Source organism: Chenopodium album, chromosome 7 (assembly GCF_948465745.1).
Source record: "Chenopodium album chromosome 7, dcCheAlbu1.1, whole genome shotgun sequence".
Taxonomy (NCBI): Eukaryota; Viridiplantae; Streptophyta; class Magnoliopsida; order Caryophyllales; family Amaranthaceae; genus Chenopodium; species Chenopodium album.
Window position 1 is genome coordinate 55,837,833 of NC_137840.1, and position 22,072 is coordinate 55,859,904.

General features: G+C 34.1%; 1 protein-coding gene across 2 annotated transcripts; it reads left to right on the forward strand.

The window, feature by feature from the left end:
* The first annotated feature begins 308 nt into the window (after positions 1-308).
* LOC145639076 (acetyl-CoA carboxylase 1-like) lies at positions 309-22,072 on the forward strand. Of its 2 annotated transcripts, none has more exons than XM_081690212.1 (32): positions 309-478; positions 8,973-9,402; positions 9,620-9,826; positions 9,915-10,076; positions 10,157-10,249; positions 10,371-10,466; positions 10,645-10,818; positions 11,273-11,366; positions 11,458-11,645; positions 11,770-11,820; positions 11,906-11,945; positions 12,509-12,633; positions 12,753-12,869; positions 12,983-13,057; positions 13,153-13,209; positions 13,308-13,412; positions 13,918-14,004; positions 14,092-14,283; positions 14,362-14,550; positions 14,736-14,846; positions 14,957-15,043; positions 15,123-15,299; positions 15,608-15,685; positions 15,801-15,923; positions 16,091-16,360; positions 16,465-16,805; positions 17,029-17,266; positions 17,414-17,748; positions 17,841-18,054; positions 19,113-19,289; positions 19,502-21,658; positions 21,739-22,072. In XM_081690212.1, the coding sequence occupies exons 2-32, from the start codon at positions 9,058-9,060 to the stop codon at positions 21,793-21,795; spliced, it is 6,762 nt and encodes a 2,253-aa protein (XP_081546338.1). In that variant the 5' UTR covers positions 309-478; positions 8,973-9,057; the 3' UTR covers positions 21,796-22,072. The 2 variants fall into 2 exon arrangements, with proteins under 2 accessions (XP_081546338.1, XP_081546337.1); XM_081690211.1 differs by lacking the exon at positions 309-478 and adding an exon at positions 7,976-8,259.

A 22,072-nucleotide genomic window follows, 5' to 3' on the forward strand; every position in this document is an offset into this window, starting at 1 on the left:
AGTTATGATATTTTCTCTAAATCTGTGGTTTACAGATCCTTGTCATTGTAGATGCCGTATGGCTTTTATTTAATGATATTATTCTTCCCGTTCAAAAAAAAAAAAAAAAAAAATCAATTTTATAGAAATCATTTTCAAAATATTAATTGTTTTTTTTATGACATTAGTTTGAAAAATAAAGAAGGGTGGTAGCTGAAAGGTGGGAAGTTGCGTATGCCACGTAAATGTGGTGACCAATAATAAATAGTCGGTTTTATTTATACTTTGAGAAACGTTATTTCAACTCCTATCCTTTGCCTCATTTCAAAACCAAACCAAACCAAGCTCCCCACTCTTTTCTCTAAGTTATTAAACTTTATGTTACAACTCTAAATTCGAACTCAATCAAATGGTATGAACTGTCTTGCATTTTTGGAAGCAGCGTTTTGAGTTTAGAACTAATTCAATCTCTCAGTTCTGCGTTTGGATTTTATCAACGGTATGTCACAACTCGACCTCTCTATCTATATAAATTCTTATTTGTTATCGGGTGTATCAAGAGCTTGGAGTACCCATAAGTGTTTTCGTGTTCATTTTATAAGCTTTGCTCATTTAAAATTCTATAAATGAAGAACGTTCATTAATTGATCACAAAATCCTTGAATCACACATTTTTAGCCCTCCAGGTGTATTTGAAAGTCGTGTTTAATGATCTATATACATTTTAAAATCTTAAATGCTTTAATGTAAAGTTGTAGGAATTACATAACTTTGTCTACGATGTACTCAAAAAGGACTAATCTCCGCATGTTACTGATATACGAGTATAACTTTGAATATTACTACCTTCGTCCCTTTTTTATATTTCTGGTTTCCTTTTTGGGTATTCAAAAATTACATTCATCCTTTCCTTTTTTAGTATGTATTTTTTTTTCCAAATATCCCAAATTATCCCTGTTTTGTAATTAATTCTCACTTTTATTTTCCTATTTTCACTCTTATTTTCCCCTTAAAAAAAATAAGAATCCTTGTACCTAAATTTAGATGAATGTGATTGGTTTTTAATTTTCCAATAGGAGCATGTTATTAGTCTTTTTTTTTAGGATTGATAACATGACATCATTAAATCTTACGGAGTAAACTTTAATAGAAGCATATAGAAAAATGAAAAGTACAAGTAACATAGTGTATGATTAACCAGGTGCATAGAGTACACGTTATTTCTTTGGAGTCCAACAACATTTATTCCTCATGGGCCTTGTGTCTGGATTGGCTCCTCAATTGTATTTTCTGTATTTTTTTTTTTTTTTTTTGGAATATTTTTGTAGTTAGTTTAACTAACTTTAAATTTTCTTTTTTTTTTTGAACGGGAACTTTAAATTTTCTAATTACAACTTACAAGTACTTCCTCCGTTAACTATTATTTGCAACAAAGAAATATTTTATATCTCACAAATAATACCCTTTGTTGCAAATAATAGTTTACATAGGTAGCATAATTTATTTATATTTATTATCCCCTAGATCACATTATCACATCATCAATTTTCTCTTATGTAATGTAATGACATCATCAATTTCCTCTTATGTAATGTATGGTGAAATGTAAATGTAATGGTAAGAGATTAAGAGTGACGGAGTTGTGAGTTTGTGACTAATTCCGGTAGTTCATAGTTGGCGTTATTTGACCAACCGTCTTTGGCTTTTTTTTTTTTTTTTTTTTGAAAGAAACAATCTTTGGCTTTTATTGGTACTTGTTTATTTATTTTGATATATTTTTTTTTTTTTGACCAAAATTCTATTTAGAAAAAGTAGAAGAATTTAATTTACAATTTTCCAATTAAAAATTACTTCCTTCTCCTCTTATAGGGTACATCCTTTTTTATTTTGGCCAAAATAATCGAGTATACAGTATACTACCATATGTAAGTTTGGGGTATTATTTGTGAGATATAAAATATTCCAAAGTTGCACATAACATTTAACGGAACGGAGGTAGTATTTGGTTTTATGGTCAAATCGTACTACTGATGTACCATTTACCCATTCACTCTATTTTCTAGTTAAAAGTTTAAGGTATTGTTTGGTTGCACAAAAAGAATTGAAAATTCCCATAAATTTGAAAATAAGAGGCTTTACCGCCAAATTAAACGAAAATCTTATAAAAAAAAATGGTGTAATAAGAGTTTTGTCAACCCCAAAGGCCCAAAGGATAGGTGTGGCCATGTCCTCCATTAAAGTTACCATTGAGCTTAATTTTTGAAGATGGTGTCAAAAATAATGTTGGAAAATAGCGGGGATTGATTAGAGAAGGAATAATGAGGAAGGAGGAGGAAACATCAATGGAGGAGGAAGCTTCAATGAGAAAGAAGAGTAAACTACAGAATTACTTCCTAAACTTAAGACAAAGTTGCAGATCACTCACTAAACTTCCAAAACTTACAAATCACTCACTGAACTGAGTTGTGGCCTACAATAACAGGTAAAATACATGAGCTCCCTAAACTTTTGACATGGAAATCAGAACTCCATAAACTTTCTAACATGGAAATCAGGAACTCCCTAAACTTATTTTGCAGTCCTCTTTTTTTGATAAAAAAAATAAATAAAATAAAATCCACAAGGCAACCAACAACTCTATATCCTCCAATGCTTGTAACCATTTGTAGATCAAATCTGCAAGAAAAATTCAAGGAAAAATTTGGTGAAAATATCTTTAGCACAAAATTTAATCAAAATAATAGAGTAATTTTTAGGATTATTGCTGCAGAAGTGCAGAATAATTGTAAGACTTAAGTAACTAAAGATCTAAAAGTTTTTTAAAAAAATTCAGAATGATTAAAAAAAGGTAGTGAATTCTTAGTAATATAAAGATTGGGCACCTTTAAATCTGTAATATGTGAGCTAGTGCCTTTTGATATCTGTCTAGTGGAAAGTTAACCAAATAAGGGAATATAGGCAAAACCTGAGAGAACAAAAAATACACTTTTGATATAAAAAATTACATAGCCAACTAGCCAATGCATAACTCAATATATTGTAAAGAGACTAAAGGCTAAAACATTAATTCAAAGTAAATACTAAATAAACCATTTACAGTAGATTAGATGATTGAACAAAGGGAAGAGGTAATTGAGCCTTAAGAGTTCAGTATCAATTATCAACTCTAATTCTTCTGGCTTATAGATATAGACTTAGATTGCACATAGCCAAAGCCAAATTCATAATTTAGTGAAAATTGAAGTGCCCAAAATTTAAAAAAGATTGAAAAACAATTTACCTACTGCTAATTTGCTTTCACTAATTCGAATGGCAACAAGACCACCAAAATTCCATGCAGCCTCTATTTGCTGCTGCTGCTCCTCTCTCCAATTCACCCACATTAACACAATTTTCCGGCAGCAACAACAACACAATCCCAAATCGATCCCGATATCCATCGCACCAATCACCGCAGGTTTCAACAATAATTCCAGTTAGGTAACCCTAAACAACCACCAATCGATGGTTTCAACATCAATTTAATCCCCAATTAGAAAACAAATCTGCGCTCTATCACGATCGCGCAAACCCTAAAATTTATGGTCTTGCCTTTTGCTTGCTTGTTGTTGTTGTTTTTTTTTGGACAAAATGCGTGATTGTTGTTGCTGACTTGCTGTTGATTAGATCCTTTGATTTATTTATTTATTTTTTTAAAAATATAAAGTAGGGATACACACTTTAATTAAAATTTTTTTAAAAAAAAATTAGAAAGTTTAGGGAGTTTACCTGGGCTAGCAAGTTACCAGCGGATAAATAACCTCCAACCACCAAATGAGCGAGTAGTTTGCAAGTTTAATAAGTTCAGTGAGTAAAGTGCAATTTTTAGCTAAGTTTAGGGAGTAAGTGTGTACTTTACTTTGAGAGAGAAAGTTTAAATGTCGTTACACCGTTATTTCAATGGAGGCATATGTGGCCATTTGTCCAACTCATCTGTTGAATATACAACAATACACCCTAATAATTCATGACAATTGTACTGAACCCAATTGATAAGTGTTATTTCATCAATTAAATAAATCAAATAGATCTATACCACTAATACGAAGTGTATCAATATATATGAATACAAATATGTACGTACTAAGTGGAATATGCAAAAGTCAAATTCAAATAATTTATCAATATATTGATACAAAAATGGACATACTAAGTGAAATATGCAAAAATCAAGTTCAAATAATTTAAGAAAAATCTTTCGATCTTTACTCATATCAATATATCATCAATTCATCATTATATTACAAGATTATAATTTTTACTATGACTTTTTAATATAACTAGTTTTGTGCCCGTGCGATGCCCGTGTTGTTTATTGAATTTTAAGATAATTTTTAATCTATATGCCAAATTTTAAAACATAAGACAAAATAAGTTAGGAATTGATGTGCTTTTGTGATGATTTAAACTATATAGTAGACATGTAATGACTAATAATAATAACATTGGTGAAAAACATTTCTTGACCCGTAACCTGTAATAATGACCCTGCCCGGAATGACTCGTGACCCGACCCGATTGACAGGTCTACACACAGTAATAAAATTATATTAGATTGTAAAGTATGTTGTTTTAATTGATTAGAATATATTATAAATAATGGATGTGGTGCATTTTGAGCTAATTCCTTTGCTTCAAAAAAATACTATGATACAAAAAATAAATTTATATGATAATTTAGGAGTGTTACAATTTTTTTTTAATAAAATTATAATTTAATTTGTACATATGAAATATTGGTACTTTATCGAAAATAAAACTATAAATTAACAATTTTATCTTAAAATTCTATCCAAATTTGATTGAAAATAGAATTCTAAATTAATTTTTTTATCTTACAAATTGAATTCTATATAGCTCTATCCTACGTGGCGCGACACTTGGCGAAAAGTTGGAACGACAAGTGTCGCTATCTCGTCGCTTGGCTAAAAGTTTAGCTTTATATATTAGTTATATGATGATTAAAGTTGATGTAGTTTGATTATGAACGTGAGTCGTATCACTCGTATGGATTGAGATAGAAATATTATTCTAAGTGACTAAATAAATGCTGATTATTTATTTACAAAAAATATTTTATTCAAAATATTACATATACTTTGTATAGGATAATTGAGATGTCCATAAGTCTAATTACTAGAGAAGATTGACTTAAATCTAATATCATATAACTAATATATAAAGCTAAACTTTTAGTCAGGTCACGAGGCAGTGACACTTGGCGTTCTGACTTTTTGCCAAGTGTCGCGCCACGTAGGATAGACTTTACCAAATAAAAAAAGTTAGTTTAGAATTCTATTTGGATATAATTTTAAGATAAAATTGTTAGTTTAGAGTTTTATTTTCGATAAAATATCAATATTTCAGATGTTCAAATTATAATTAAAATTTGTATCAATGATAAATTTTAAAATTTGATATATATGTTAAAATTTTATGTTACAATTCAATAAACAATCCGGGCATTCCACGGGGCATTCCAACTTTTTGCCAAGTGTCGCACCATCTTGGATAGATTTAAATAGACTTCATTTGATAAAAAAACCGTCAAGTGTCGCGCCACCTTAGATAGATTTCATAAGATAAAAAAATTAAGTAAGAATTCTATTTTCAATCAAATTAAGATAGAATTTTAGAATAAGATTATTAGTTTAGAGTTATATTTTCGATATAATACCAAATAATAAATTTATAATTAGGCCATAAGATAACATCATCTAGCGTTTTAATTTTTCGCCATGTAGGATTATAAATTTAAGTTGTAGCCAATTAAATAAGAAATTATTAATTTATTTTACAATTAAATAATTCAAATGTCACGTATGCAAAATTGACGAATGAGATTTTAAAGTTTAAATTAATTAAATACAAAATATATATTATCTTTAGAGATTAGGAATTTTATCTAATATTTTAAAACTAATACAATAACAATTTAATCACATAAATATGAAAATATTTTTTTAAAAAATACTAACAATTCGTGCATCGCACGGGCTTCATCTAGTATATATATATATATATATAGCATTCTGAGCAATTTTCTAGCCGGTAAGCTGGATCATTCACCTCTCACACGGACACACCCAAAGAATAAAATGGCCAATGAGAATGATCTCTCTCGATTTTAGGATCGATCCTCACAAGGGTTCGCTAAACTGTTAAAAAAAAAGATTAATTATACAAATTACGTAGCTAGTAATTTTGCTATAGTTAGATTGTATCCCATCGGCTTTTCACTAATTTTTTTTTTAAAATTGAGTGACTATATGTTTTTGATTTATAATAATAAAAAAATAATAACGGAATTCTAATATTAATACAATAATAATAACATTAATAATAATGATTTTTGTCTGCACCAAAAAAAAAAAATAATAATGATTTTTGTAAGGAAATAATAATAATAATAATAATAATAATAATAATAATAATAATAATAATAATAATAATATAAATACAAATAGTTATCTTTTTTTTCAAATTAAATTAGGGTTTTAACAGTTAAAAAGAAGAATTAGTCAGTGAAGTAGCCGTATTCAAGGAAGAAATAGCTTCATTTTCTACAAAAATCAAGCTGACATAAAATCCCCTCCTCTTTAAACATATGGCCCTAAACTTCAGTGTTTTGTTACATCTCAACTATAATTACTCTAATTAATTGCATTTTTTTTCACTCTTATTCCCTTGTTCTTGACTTATATATATACTTTAATACTCACTAATCGTTCAATTTAGTTCGATTAGAAAATTATTTATAGGAATTTTTTTTTAGGGTTTGGTGATGTCTCCTATTTCTCAACATTGTGATCTTGTTAATTTTCCATTAAGAAAATATCTTCCATTAACAAAAACCTCACATTACTCCATATTACCCCAATGTAGTAGAGGAATTATGAATTTTCAACTCAAAAAGAGGTACGGAATAACTTTTATTTGTCATGTCTAATGATTCTTGATACATTTGTGTTTATCATATTCGTTACGAGTATATTGATGCTATATGTGTGTTACATTGTTACAAACTTACAAATGAAAGTAGGACAGAAAAATTTGATTCCTTTTAAACATGTTAATTATATTGATTAATTACAATTTTTGTTTTTGGGTATGTTTTGTAAACTTTTCAATTTTTGTTTTTTTGGTATGTTTTGTTGTTGTACAAGTAAAAGTAGGTTATGAAATTGAACATGATTAACGTAGTGAAAATGACATATTTAAAAATGTTATTTGGTGTTTATTCTACTTTTCTATCGTCGTATAGTAGTAGTGAAAATGACATATTTAAAAATGTTATTTGGTGTTTATTCTACTTTTCTATCGTCGTATAGTAGTATGTGTGAAGTTCAACGTATAATGTGTTGATTTGTTGACATAAGATTTGATATCTTTGAAGTAAATGTTTTAGCCATATATGTTTTTTTTTATTTTTATTTTTTTTTTTATTTGAATTTTCATTATATTTTTTGTTTTGTTTTGTTTATAAGTTGTTGTGCTTGTGTAAGTTACTTATTAAATCAAACAATGTTACAATGTGACATCCACACAATGTCACTTTCATAATTTATTGTTTTCACCAATCTATCATCAAAATAATAAATCAATTGTAAAAAGAATATAATTTTCTAAATTTATTTGTATAAATGAATCTACATTTCCAAATCGACATTTCCGATCCATAAGATGCACATTTATGAAATCAAACATTTATAATGGGGTAAATTTACTTCCTTTGTCTCTTAACATTCTTCTTGACGTAACTTTTTTTTACGCGAAATAATTATAGTTCAATCTAATAATATTATAATACTCCATAAGAACTTTTAAAGATGAAGGGAGTACGAAATTTTAACGGGTCGATGATAGTGAAAGGGGTAGTTGCAGCATAAAAGAAAGGAGGAATAATGGTAGCTGAAAGGTGGGCAGTTGCCACGTGCAACAGACCCCAAATTAATTGAGTCGTTAATGAAGAGAAGGCATCCTGCGCCTCAAACCAAACCAACCCCCTTCTTCCCCCCTAACTCTTCTTCAATTCAAGCAATTTCTCCAATTTTTTTATTTCTTATATTAATATTAATAAATAGTGCACAAAAAAAACCCAAAATATTACTCATTGTATTACTCACATTATATTACATGATCTTAGTTTTGATTCAAGAATATAAAGTCACCCAGATGCCAATTTAGTTTCCTAGTTATCGAACTTGGTTCATGTAGCCGACCCCATTTGTTATAACACGGGTACGTTTTTTGTAAACTCGAGTCTTTTTTTGATTCGAGTTTGTTGGTTTAAATTTGGTAGTGTGTAGTTGAGCTAACTTGTATGAAGAAGAGTGTGAATTTACTAGAATAATGTGATTGATATTGGTGGCTGGCTTTAGTTGACTGACTTCATCTTACTTATATTTGTAGTCTAAATTATACAAGTACATCATTTGATTGACATACAATTTTTTTCTATGTTCAATTGTTGACTCTTGAATTTTACTTGACTTGTATAAATTTAAACTGGTATGATTCTATTTAAGTCAATTACATGAATATAAGCATTCATACAATTTCTCCTGCCTTTTGTTTAATTGGTATGTAATTTTAATTATTGTTTTTGCTGTTAATTTTCTTTGTTATTGTGGGATTTTATGATTACCCAGTTTTGCAGGTGAATTGTTGATAGTTGTAGTGAATGATCATATATTCATATGTTAAGAAGCTTAATTTAATTGAATTGATAGTTTGTTTCATGTTATACTAGGTTTTTGTATAGTTTGATTTGTATTTGGCAGGAAAAAAAAAACAAAATTAAATTACACCGCGAATTTTGTGTAGTCCATGTATTAGATTAGATTGTATTTGTATGTAATAAGTGGGAGTTTTTGTATGTAATGAAAAAATGGGATGTTTATAAGCATTTTGATCAGTAATTGATGAGATTTTGTTATTGGTTTGATTATCAGTCGTAGGCGCAGTGCCCGGGTTTTTGGGCAATACCAAGAGGGGGGTGAACCTGTAAACAAGGAAGATAACAAGGAAGATCCGAGGATGGCGACATTATTGACAACAATTGCAAATAGAAATGGAAGAGTTGTACAGAGGAATTCTACAGATCCCATTGTGGATGAGTTTTGTTATGCTCTTGATGGAAAGAATCCAATTCATAGTATTTTGATTGCAAACAATGGAATGGCAGCTGTCAAATTTATTAGAAGTGTCCGGACATGGGCTTACGAGACTTTTGGAACGGAGAAGGCTATAACATTAGTTGCTATGGCTACTCCAGAAGACATGAGAATTAACGCGGAGCATATTCGAATGGCTGACCAGTTTGTTGAAGTCCCTGGTGGGACTAACAACAATAACTATGCCAATGTGCAGCTCATTGTAGAGGTACCGTGAATCTAGCTGTGGTAGCATTGTTGTCCTTGGTTATTTTCCTATGTAATTGAGTTGATTATAAATCGATATTTAGCCAACATTTAAGAGAAATAGAAAATATTGACCATAATCCATTTCGGTTCAGTTTACATGACAACTGCGTGTTTGTTGACGGTAAAATTTTGTGGGTGAGACTTAATATATATTTTTTTGTTCTCTTTTCTATTAGATGGCAGAAATGACACATGTTGATGCGGTTTGGCCTGGTTGGGGACACGCGTCTGAGATCCCTGAGTTGCCAGATGCACTTATGGCTAAGGGGATTATCTTTCTTGGACCCCCAGCAGTATCTATGGCTGCTCTTGGAGATAAAATTGGTTCATCATTGATTGCTCAATCTGCTGACGTTCCTACTCTTCCCTGGAGTGGTTCTCATGTATGCACAATTTTTTTCTTGTAGGCTTCACAATTCTGCTTACTGCTTGGAGTTTGCTAATCACATTATTTATACATCTATCCTTTAGGTGAGAGTTGCCAAACAGGAGTGCATAGTATCAATTCCTGAGGATGTATACAAGGCAGCCTGTGTTTTTACTACAGAGGAAGCAGTTGCTAGTTGTCAAGTGGTCGGTTATCCAGCTATGATTAAGGCTTCTTGGGGTGGCGGAGGGAAAGGAATAAGAAAGGTGCGTTAGATGTTAGGGATGATGTGGTCAAATAACCTTTTCCCAACATTACATAAACTCGTGGGTTTTTTTTTTTTTAGGTTCACAATGATGATGAAGTAAGGGCATTGTTCAAGCAAGTGCAGGGTGAAGTTCCTGGCTCACCCATATTCATCATGAAGGTGGCTTCACAGGTTAGACTTCCTACAACAGTGATACAGTAATCTTGTATCAGGATGAGCTATACATACTTCTTTTCATGAAAATGGTTTTGTCTATATTCTTGTCTAAGAAGGCATTATTGATGCCTTGCAGAGTCGGCACTTAGAAGTACAGTTATTGTGTGATCACTATGGCAATGTCGCTGCATTACATAGTCGTGATTGCAGTGTTCAAAGGAGGCACCAAAAGGTTTGTCCTAACCCTCTAGTTGTTTGTCAATAAACTTTAAATCTTTAACTTTAACTTAGCGTGTCCCAAGTACAGCTTAAGCTTATCTAAAAGGACTTGTGTTCTTTTTGTAAAATATGTATATACATCTTTTGAAAAAACTTGGTTTTGAATATATCTGTCCTTATCAATTGATCAGATTATTGAGGAGGGCCCGATAACTGTAGCTCCACCAGAAACAGTAAAGGAACTCGAGGAGGCAGCTAGAAGGTTGGCCAAAACTGTAGGTTATGTAGGAGCAGCAACTGTTGAATATTTGTACAGTATGGAAACTGGCGAGTTTTTCTTCCTTGAGCTGAATCCTCGACTACAGGTATGGAGCATCCTGAACTTCTCATTAGTAATTATGATATGAAATCATGAATTAAGAAAAAGAAATGAAGATATGATGAGGGCTAGCAGGATGCAAAATGACAACCGGATATCATCTGGCCTTATTTTTATTTTTTATGTTTCACAATGTCCTGTTTGCATGGCATGTTTATTTGAATTGCTTTGCTTTTTTTTTTTTTTTTTTTTTTTTAAATATTTTTTTTATTTCAGACAAATTAACACATATTCATTATCGTCTTTAAATTTATGTGAATCATGCCGTGTAAAGTTATATACAATTGCACCTTCATATTCAAAATTGTATATAGAATAATAGGCTATTATGTCTAGTATGAACTATCTATTCTACTTGCATGCTCCTTATTCATAGTTAAACGACTATTTTCTGTAGTTCTGATGAATTCAATTTCCTTTCTTGTATTCGCTCAACACAGGTGGAGCATCCTGTTACTGAGTGGATTGCTGAAATAAATCTTCCAGCTGCTCAGGTCGCTGTGGGCATGGGTATTCCTCTTTGGAAAATTCCTGGTAAAATGACCTGCTCCTTACCCGTAATCTAACATATGTACTCTTTTGTACTCGTTTCTAAGCTGACTTGCTCGTGCAATATTAAAAAAAGAAATTAGGCGATTCTATGGAGTGGAACATGGTGGGGGTTATGATACTTGGAGAAATACTTCAATCGAGGCTAAGACTTTTGATATGGACAAGGCACAGTCTGTGAAGCCTAAAGGTCACTGTGTTGCTGTACGTGTGACAAGTGAGGACCCAGATGATGGGTTCAAGCCTACTAGCGGGAAAGTTCAGGTTAGATTATCCTGGTTTTTTGTTTCTTTTGTTTTTTTTATTATTATTATACTTTCCCAATCTGCTATCTTGCTTGCTTTGCAATAGTATTAAAGGTATCTAATATCATGAATGTCTTCATTAGGAGCTGAGTTTCAAAAGTAAACCAAATGTGTGGGCCTACTTCTCTGTTAAGGTACCTTTTCTTCTCAAATTTTAATGTCATCCTTTTGATTGGCTCATTTTTTGAGCGTGATGATGATCAAAATTTACCATTGCAGTCTGGAGGAGGCATCCATGAGTTTTCAGATTCTCAATTTGGTAAGTCAAAAGTCCAACATATGACGCGGAGTATAACTTTTAATGTTCACCCAAATATACTTTGGATATAATAATGAGAAATTGAGGAGAATTTGATCTTTAATTGCCTTTTAATTGTGATGTGCTTTTAAATGATGATACATTACATCTTAGGTTTCATATATATAACATATCTGTTGGATTAACACTTTGTGAAACAATCTAATAAACAATTGCTTTGGTGGATTCATTTATGGATTGAAGGAAATTCTAATATACTAGTTTTTTCATCACAACTGGGTAAGGGTATGTACTAAGCAACATGCAAGAAGTAGAAAAGGTTCCTCATAATTTGACACAGTAGATAGTAGATATTTCATACATGTATTTGTCAGATTCAGATATATGCAATAATATGTATACTTGTAAAGCATGTTTGATGCAGTCGGCTCTTCTACTGAGTCTTTTTTATAATAAATAAAATCTCTCCTGGCTCTGATTATGTTGTGATTTGGTTGTAGTTTTCTTCGTTTCAAGGTAACTTGGTTTAGTTGACGAAGGTTAAATAATCAACTTCTTTGCAGGCCATGTCTTTGCATTTGGTGAATCGAGAGGCTTGGCCATAGCAAATATGGTTCTTGGCTTGAAAGAAATTCAAATCCGAGGAGAAATTCGCACTAATGTTGATTATACCATTGACCTTTTAAATGTGAGCCTTAATTTGAGATTTTATGTTATTTTCATTCCCAGTTTCCACCATCCATTAAAGCCACCAAAAGTCCAAAAGATGCGGAAATTTTTACCCTAATATTTTTTCCTTCTCTCCAGTCTTCAGATTACAGAGATAACAAATTTCATACAGGTTGGTTGGATAGCAGAATTGCAATGAGGGTCAGAGCTGAAAGGCCACCCTGGTACATATCTGTTGTGGGAGGAGCACTCTATGTATGTACAACACATCACATTGTTTATTTCGAAAAGCTTCATGGTTCATAGTCATTGGACTTGGCAATAACTAATCTTAATGATATTTCCCTTTCCCTGCTGTCTTTCTCCAGAAAGCTTCTGCTAGTAGTGCAGCCACCGTTTCAGAATATATCGGCTATCTTGAGAAGGGTCAAATTCCTCCAAAGGTACTTAATACACCAGAGAATGTCAAGGTTTACTTAATTTTTGGTATCATTGTTTCTTTCAGTATCTCAGACTAATTCTGCTGTGGGGATTGCAGCATATATCACTTGTCCACTCTGAAGTTGCTCTAAATATTGAGGGGAGCAAATACACTGTATGTTTCAGGCTATTCTACCTTCATGACAATTTTATTTTATAAATTTTGCACTATTGGACACTGTAATTTACCATAACATGGTTGCTGTTTCTCAGATTGAAATGGTGAGGGGTGGCCCAGGAAGCTACAGATTGAAATTGAATGAGTCTGAGATTGAGGCAGAAATACACACATTAAGAGATGGTGGTCTCTTGATGCAGGTAAGAGCTGCATCATTAATATGTATGACTTCAGTAGTTAATCACAACCTTCTATCTAGTTTCAACAACAAAACAAACGGATGATAATCAAGTGAGAGAGAGAGACATTTAATTCAATCTATATTAGCTGAAAACTTATGTAATAAATATCTGGTCATTTTTTAGGTTATCATCAGCCCCTTTTCTTTTTGGGTCAGCCCTATGCATCATGCTCATGATACTTTGCACTTTATAACATAAACTTGACACTATTTTTTAAAAAGAATTGGATTCCTGTAGCTATACCATATAGCTTGTAAATTAATCATGCCAACACCAATGCCCTATCTTGTTTTAAGTAGACAATCTTGTCCATAAGGTTTACATTACAAAGGTGCTGGCCTGGGAGGAGTTTCTTTTACTTTAAATGCTACATGCCTACACCCATTAATATGGAACAATTGCTGTTCAGCTCTATATGCTGATATAAATATCTTGAATGTTTTTACCTTAAAATGTCACGCAGTTGGATGGGAACAGTCACGTAATATATGCTGAAGAAGAAGCAGCAGGAACTCGTCTTCTTATTGATGGAAGAACTTGTTTGCTTCAGGTACTCTCTCTCTCTCACTCTGCATCTTAGCTCGAAATCTTTATCATACCTGGGCTGGTATTAACCTTTTTCCTTCTCTATATTAAGAATGATCATGATCCTTCAAAGTTAATCGCGGAGACACCTTGTAAGCTGATGCGGTATTTGGTACCAGATAATAGTCATGTAGATGCAGATACACCATTTGCCGAGGTTGAAGTTATGAAGATGTGTATGCCTTTGCTTTCCCCTGCATCTGGTGTAATACAGTTTCATATGTCGGAAGGTCAAGCTATGCAGGTGAGCATCATTTAAATCATATATAGTAAATAAGAAAATAATTTTAAAATGGGATTTATGTAAGTGCTTGTTGTGTAGGCTGGTGAGCTTATAGCAAGACTAGAGCTAGATGATCCTTCTGCTGTAAGGAAAGCTGAGCCTTTCCGTGGTAGCTTTCCTACCCTGGGACCTCCAACTGCCATATCAGGAAAAGTTCATCAGAGATGTGCTGCAAGTTTAAATGCAGTGCGGATGATTCTTGCAGGTTATGAACACAAGATAGATGAAGTAAGTATTCTGTTCATGATTTAATTTTCCTTGAACTTAATTACATAGTCATTACTGATTATGATTCCAATTCTAAATGAGATGGCCTCTGAAGGGGCTGTTGCAGGTCCTTAAAAAGTAATTTTCTGTGTTTGTTGCTTTCTTATGAGAAACCATTCTTACCTGTTTGTTACGTAATTTCTCAGGTCGTCCAGAGCTTGCTGGTCTGCCTTGATAGTCCTGAACTTCCTTTCCTACAATGGCAAGAATGCTTATCTGTTCTGACAACCAGGCTTCCCAAAGATCTGAGAAATGAAGTGTGTTTCTACGTTCTACTTTTATCATCAAGCTTGAGAAATAATTGCATTCTGTATCTGTCTGCTATTCTTTTATATCTTTACTCATTCCCTTTCTTTTTATCTTTCAGTTGGAATCTAAGTACAGAGAATTTGAAGGAATAACCAATTCTCATAATGTTGAATTTCCTGCTAAGTTACTGAAAGGTGTTCTAGAGGTCAGCACCTCCCTTTGATTCCCTTCTGTAAATTATCACCCTGAGAGTTACTCATGTAAGTAGTATGAATTCTTCACAGGCCCATTTAAACTCATGCCCTGAGAAAGAGAGAGGCGCTCAAGAGCGGCTTATCGAGCCTTTAATGAGTCTTGTAAAGTCTTATGAAGGTGGAAGAGAGAGTCATGCTCGTGTTATTGTTCAGTCTCTATTTGAAGAGTATTTGTCTGTTGAAGAATTGTTCAGCGACAATATCCAGGTTTGTTGATATGGTAGTGCATGTATACTAATTTTTTATACTAACGATTGAGTGCTTGGGTTTGGTGCCACACTGTGAATGGCTGATGATCATTATTCAATCGTGTGCTTATTTAGTTTCAAACCTGTTCCCTGGTTTCTGTCACTATCACTCTATCAGTTGTGTTGGCATTCGATGAAGAAACAATTGATTTCTTTTTGCATAACAAAATGATAGAGCTTGTACGTAGATTAATGGTCTGTGGTAAATTATGTACACTGTGTCCAGCCTTAGCTAGTTTGTGACTTTGGTATTACTCTGCTGTCCAGGCTGATGTCATTGAACGTCTCCGCCTTCATTATAAAAAGGATCTCTTGAAAATTGTGGATATCGTACTATCACATCAGGTACGCTGAAAACTTCAAAAAATGTGACTTTAGGTTTGTTGGTTTGTTATATTTACTTTTTGTAGATTCTGCTCCAGACTTGTTCATCATATATCCCATATTTTATGATTTTCAGGGTGTTAAGAATAAAAATAAACTTGTCCTACGACTCATGGAACAACTAGTTTACCCAAATCCTGCTGCATACAGGGAAAAACTTATTCGTTTCTCACAACTGAACCATACAATGTATTCTGAGGTTGGTGATCCCCCAACTTGTGCTTATCTTGTCTCATTATGCGCAAATATATGTATTTTCTAATATACAGCGATGAGCTCTCAATTTTGTTTTTCCTTTTAATGGTTTATGCTGCTGTGGTAGTTGAAGTCTCAAACAACTAATTCATAATCCTCCAATGATTGCAGTTGGCTCTCAAGGCTAGTCAATTGCTTGAACAAACCAAATTGAGTGAGCTTCGTTCTAACATTGCTAGAAACCTTTCTGAATTAGAAATGTTTACAGAAGATGGTGAAAACATGGATACTCCAAAAAGAAAAAGTGCAATAAATGAGCGTATGGAAGCTCTTGTGAGTACTCCACTTGCTGTTGAAGATGCCCTTGTGGGCTTATTTGATCACAGTGATCATACACTACAGAGGCGGGTTGTTGAAACCTATGTCCGGAGGCTTTATCAGGTAAATCCATAGTTCAATATTTTAAAGTCAACTACTATTTTACAATTGTAAATAATTTAACTCTATCTTTTCTTTCTTTCTTTTTTCCCGTTCTCTTTTCTCAGCCTTATCTCGTCAAGGGAAGTGTGAGGATGCAGTGGCATAGATCTGGCCTCATTGCTTCTTGGGAGTTCATGGAGGAGCACATTGAAAGAACAACCGTCTCTGATGATTTATCCTCTAACCAACCACTTGTTGAGAAACACAGTGAGAGAAAGTGGGGGGCCATGGTGGTTATTAAATCTCTGCAGTTTCTGCCATCTGTGATTACTGCTGCACTGAAAGAAACAACTCAGAATTCTGAAGAAACACTATCTAGTGTCTCTTTAGAGCCAGGAAGCCATGGCAACATGTTGCACATTTCACTTGTGGGGGTGAATAACCAAATGAGCTTGTTGCAGGATAGGTAGAAAAACTCTATACTTACAGTTTGAAAAAGTGTTCTAATGTTATTGGTGCACCATGCTTTAATTCCTTCATTTATGCACTGTACTTGACTCTTTTATCCGTTCTTGTTTGGAAATTTCCTAGTTTCAGTTCATTGAATATCTTGGGCTTGTGGTTGAGTGGATTTGCATGGATATTTTGTTCTTTTATATTAATAGCTTTTGAATTGTGTATTTGTGCAGTGGTGATGAAGATCAGGCTCAAGAGAGAATTGATAAGTTGGCCAAAATTCTAAGAGATAAAGAAGTCAGTTCTAATCTCCGTGCTGTTGGTGTTGGGGTGGTTAGTTGCATTATACAGAGAGATGAAGGGAGAACCCCAATGAGGCATTCATTCTATTGGTCAGCAGAAAAGAATTACTACAGTGAGGAACCTTTACTACGTCATTTGGAACCTCCTCTATCTATATATCTTGAACTGGTATGAGGCGTTGAGTTGTCACTCTTACGCTCTTTGTTCTCTTACTCTTTTATTTCAATCTGGGTCTTACTAATATCTGCATAATGTTATACTACCTAATGATATAATTGTGCCATTGTTGATTTCCTCTCATTTTAATCAATTCAGGACAAGCTTAAGGGCTATGAAAATATCAAATATACTCCATCCCGGGATCGCCAATGGCACCTGTATACCGTCATAGACAAGCCATCCATCCGGAGGATGTTTTTGAGAACGCTTGTGAGACAGCCCATCTCTGAGTTCTCAGGAGTCGAACTAGGAACACTTCGAATACAAAGGCCTATCTCTTTTACATCAAGAAGCATCCTGAGGTCTTTAACAACTGCAATGGAAGAGTTAGAACTTAATGCACACAATGTTTCCTTGAAACCTGATCATGCTCATATGTACCTCTACATAGTTAGAGAGCAACAAATACATGATCTTGTGCCATATCACAGGTATCTATTGCACCATTTCTCCTCCTTCGGATTTTGTAGTAATTGATGCAACTTACTCTTAAAGGAGAGCTATATCAACTATTTGTTTCCAGGGAGTTGAACATCGACGACCAACATGAAGAGGCAGCTGTTCAGAACCTTTTGGAAGAGCTTGCTCGTGAAATTCACAGTTTGGCTGGTGTTAGAATGCATAGATTAAATGTTTGTGAATGGGAAGTGAAGCTTTGGATATCATCTTCTGGACAAGCCAATGGTTCTTGGAGAGTCGTCGTTACTAATGTGACTGGTCAGACCTGCTCTGTACAAGTAAGTTTTTTTTATTTATTATATATATATATATATATATATATATATATATATATATATATATATATATTTATGTCTTTTCAAAGGTATAATCAGCATGAAGCCAAAATTTTCATTACACTTTCCATGGAATTGCTAGTTGATGAAGGCAGCAAATTTTGAGCACTAATTCTTGGCAAATCAATATTTTATTTTGTGCAATGAAATGTATACTTGAAATTTGTTGTCTGAGGGTGCTTTAGAGACCGTACAAAATGTTAATAAAATTTGTGACAGTTTTGAATTTGTGCTTTTTTAAAAATCGTGAAGTGCAGAATCTACCGACCCCACTTATGGGATTTAAGGCTTTGATTGATTGGATTGATTGAAAGTGCAGAATGAGCAGTATAGCTCAGAGGCTGTGTACTTATTCTGTCCATAAAAATCTATTTGTATTGCTTTCGTGATATCCAAAAAAAATAATATTTGCCAGTTACTTAAAAAGGAAGCTTCTCACTCAACCCGTGTAATGTGGACACCCCACTCATATACTCTCCTCCATCTGCTGTATTCCATTTTTATCCCTCCACCGTCTACCAAAACCCTCCCACCTGCTAAATCCTTTTATATGCATGCTTTAACTGCCAAACCTAACGTAAAGAAATTTATGGACAGAGAATAAATTGTTACCTGAAGTTGAATTCATTTCTTAGAATCTACTTCCCCGAACAATGCTGCCAATATGTGCTTTTATCACTTTAAATTAAATTATGGCAATTGTGCTGAACTTCTGTCCTTCAAAGTTAAGTTATATATTATCTGCTTTGACCTATATTAGATAAACATTAATGTAACCAGTTGTTTTACAATAAAAACATATTACTCGAACATGGTTGGTATGTGTAGAATTCCAAAACTACAGTAGCATGTTTCCAAGTCTAATTAGTGCTTGCTTCTATATTGGTGCTGATCATGAAAAATAATTAGTTTTCTTACATTTTCTGGTTGAATACAATATTACCATGTATTTCATGAATAGTCTTGAATTTAATGAATGTTATTGCATCAATGATGTCCAGGTTTACCGCGAGTTGGAGGATAACAGCCTACATGAAATGGTCTACCATTCTGTGTCTGCTCATGGTCCCCTTCATGGAGTACCTGTGAATGCATTCTATGAACCGCTAGGGGGTATCGCCCGCAAACGACTTCAGGCCATGAAAAGCAGCACAACTTATTGCTATGATTTCCCATTGGTATGGAATTTCAATTTTCCATCACTTTGATCCCCTCCCTCCTAAAACCTGTTCTTGACCATTTCTTAATTCTTTTTGATCAAAATGCAAGTCTCAGAAAGCTGTATGACTTGTATCAAATTAATTACCAGGCTACCATAGCTCATGGCAGCACTCATTTATTTTTTTGTTGCATGTTAATGGACTTACATTATTTGTGCTATTGTTTTCAGGCTTTCTTGACTGCCTTAGAGCAATCATGGGCATCTCAAGCACCAGACGGGAAAAAACCTTCTGACAAAGTACTTTTAAAAGCAACAGAGCTAGTTTTTGCTGATCCAAAAGGAACCTGGGGAACTCCTGTTGTTCCTAAGGAACGCAACTCTGGTCTTAATGATGTTGGTATGGTGGCCTGGAGCTTGGAAATGTCAACTCCTGAATTCCCCGATGGAAGGACAATATTGGTTGTAGCAAATGATATTACCTTCAGGGCTGGATCTTTCGGACCGAGAGAAGATGCTTTCTTCCTTGCAGTCACAGATCTTGCTTGTGCTAAGAAACTTCCTCTGATTTATTTGGCTGCTAATTCAGGGGCTCGACTTGGTGTTGCTGACGAGGTAAAAAGCTGCTTCAAAGTTGGTTGGTCTGATGAGTCAAACCCTGAGCGTGGGTTCCAGTATGTCTACTTAACTCCTGAAGATTATGGTCGTATAGGGTCATCAGTTATAGCCCATGAGTTAAAACTTAAAGATGGTGAAACTCGATGGGTTATTGACACTGTTGTAGGTAATGAGGATGGACTAGGTGTTGAGAACTTGTCAGGAAGTGGAGCTATAGCTAGTGCCTACTCAAGGGCTTACAAGGAAACCTTTACTCTAACTTTTGTTACGAGCAGAACAGTTGGTATTGGTGCCTATCTTGCTCGCCTTGGGATGCGTTGTATACAGAGGCTTGATCAGCCCATAATTCTTACTGGCTTTTCTGCATTAAATAAACTACTTGGGCGGGAGGTTTACAGTTCACAAATGCAACTTGGTGGTCCAAAGATTATGGGCACTAATGGAGTAGTGCATCTCACAGTTTCTGATGATCTTGAAGGTATATCAGCTATTGTGAAGTGGCTCAGCTATGTTCCAGCCTATTTAGGTGGTGAACTTCCGATATCGCGCTCTTTAGATCCTCCAGAAAGGCAGGTTGAGTATCTGCCTGAAAATTCCTGTGATCCTCGTGGTGCTATATCTGGTATACTAGATGCTAAAGGTAAATGGCTTGGTGGAATTTTCGACAAAGATAGTTTTGTTGAAACTTTAGAAGGGTGGGCAAGAACAGTTGTCACAGGAAGGGCCAAACTTGGAGGGATTCCAGTTGGCATAGTTGCTGTTGAGACACAGACTGTTATGCAAATTATCCCAGCAGATCCTGGTCAACTCGATTCTCATGAGAGAGTGGTACCACAAGCAGGGCAAGTATGGTTTCCAGATTCTGCTACCAAGACAGCACAAGCCTTGTTGGATTTCAACCGGGAAGAACTTCCCCTTTTCATTTTAGCTAACTGGAGAGGCTTCTCAGGTGGGCAAAGAGACCTGTTCGAAGGGATCCTTCAGGCTGGATCTACAATTGTTGAAAACCTTAGGACTTACAATCAACCTGTTTTCGTTTATATCCCCATGATGGGAGAGCTTCGTGGAGGGGCATGGGTTGTTGTGGATAGTCGAATTAATTCAGACCATATTGAAATGTATGCTGACCGAACAGCTAAAGGAAATGTACTCGAGCCTGAAGGAATGATTGAGATCAAGTTTAGAACCAACGAATTGATTGAGTGTATGGGAAGGCTCGACCAACAACTTATTGGTCTCAAGGGAAAACTTATTGAAGCCAAGGATTCCAATTCTTATGTTGATATCGAACTTTTCCAACAGCAAATCACAGCTCGAGAGAAACAACTGTTGCCTGTTTATACTCAGATAGCCACGAAGTTTGCTGAATTGCATGATACTTCACTAAGGATGGCTGCTAAAGGAGTTGTTAAGGAAGTGTTAGATTGGAAAATGTCTCGTTCATTCTTCTATAGGAGATTATACAGAAGAGTAATGGAGGAATCACTTATCAAGTCTGTACGAACTGCAGCAGGTGAAGGGTTGCCCCATAAATCTGCCATTGAATTGATCAAAAAATGGTTCTCTGAGTCTCATAATACTTCTAGAGACGATATCAATGCTTGGGATGATGATGAGGCTTTCTTTAAGTGGAAGAATGATTCTGCTAACTATGAAGAAAAGCTTACAGAGTTGCGTGTGCAGAAGGTTTTGCTTCAGTTGTCAAATATCAGCAACTCGGCTTCAGACCTGAAAGCTTTGCCTCAAGGTCTTGCTGCCCTACTTCAAAAGGTACGGCAAATTCTTTTCAATATTTATTTTTTACATTTGATATCAGAATGTAAGAGTAACATTTTCATTTTGAATTTCAGGTGGATTCATCGAGTCGAGCACAACTTGTAGATGAACTCCGGAAAGTGCTTACTTGATTTGGTAGCTCGGTTTCTTCTAGGTTGAAGACGATAAATTAGTTTTGCTGTTGTCAAATCTGAAATTTTATGAGGCATGCAACCGATACAGTCACGTCATTTGTGTCTGTTGATTGTTGTACTGTATCAATTTATGAAACTGTAAATATAGGAGATTTCATAATTCAATTAGGCAATTCATTGCGACTCATGGTTGTCCCATTTTGTATTGATCTTTGGTATAATTTATTGACAGTTGATCATTAATAATGCGAGATGTTCAAATACTTCCATTGAA

Coding starts and splice junctions, on each gene's coding strand:
- LOC145639076 (XM_081690212.1), top strand. CDS start 9,058: ATGGCGACATTATTGACAACAATTGCAAATAGAAATGGAAGAGTTGTA. Junction 11,821..11,905: donor GGGCCTACTTCTCTGTTAAG/GTACCTTTTCTT, acceptor TTACCATTGCAG/TCTGGAGGAGGCATCCATGA. Junction 16,361..16,464: donor ATGTCCGGAGGCTTTATCAG/GTAAATCCATAG, acceptor CTCTTTTCTCAG/CCTTATCTCGTCAAGGGAAG.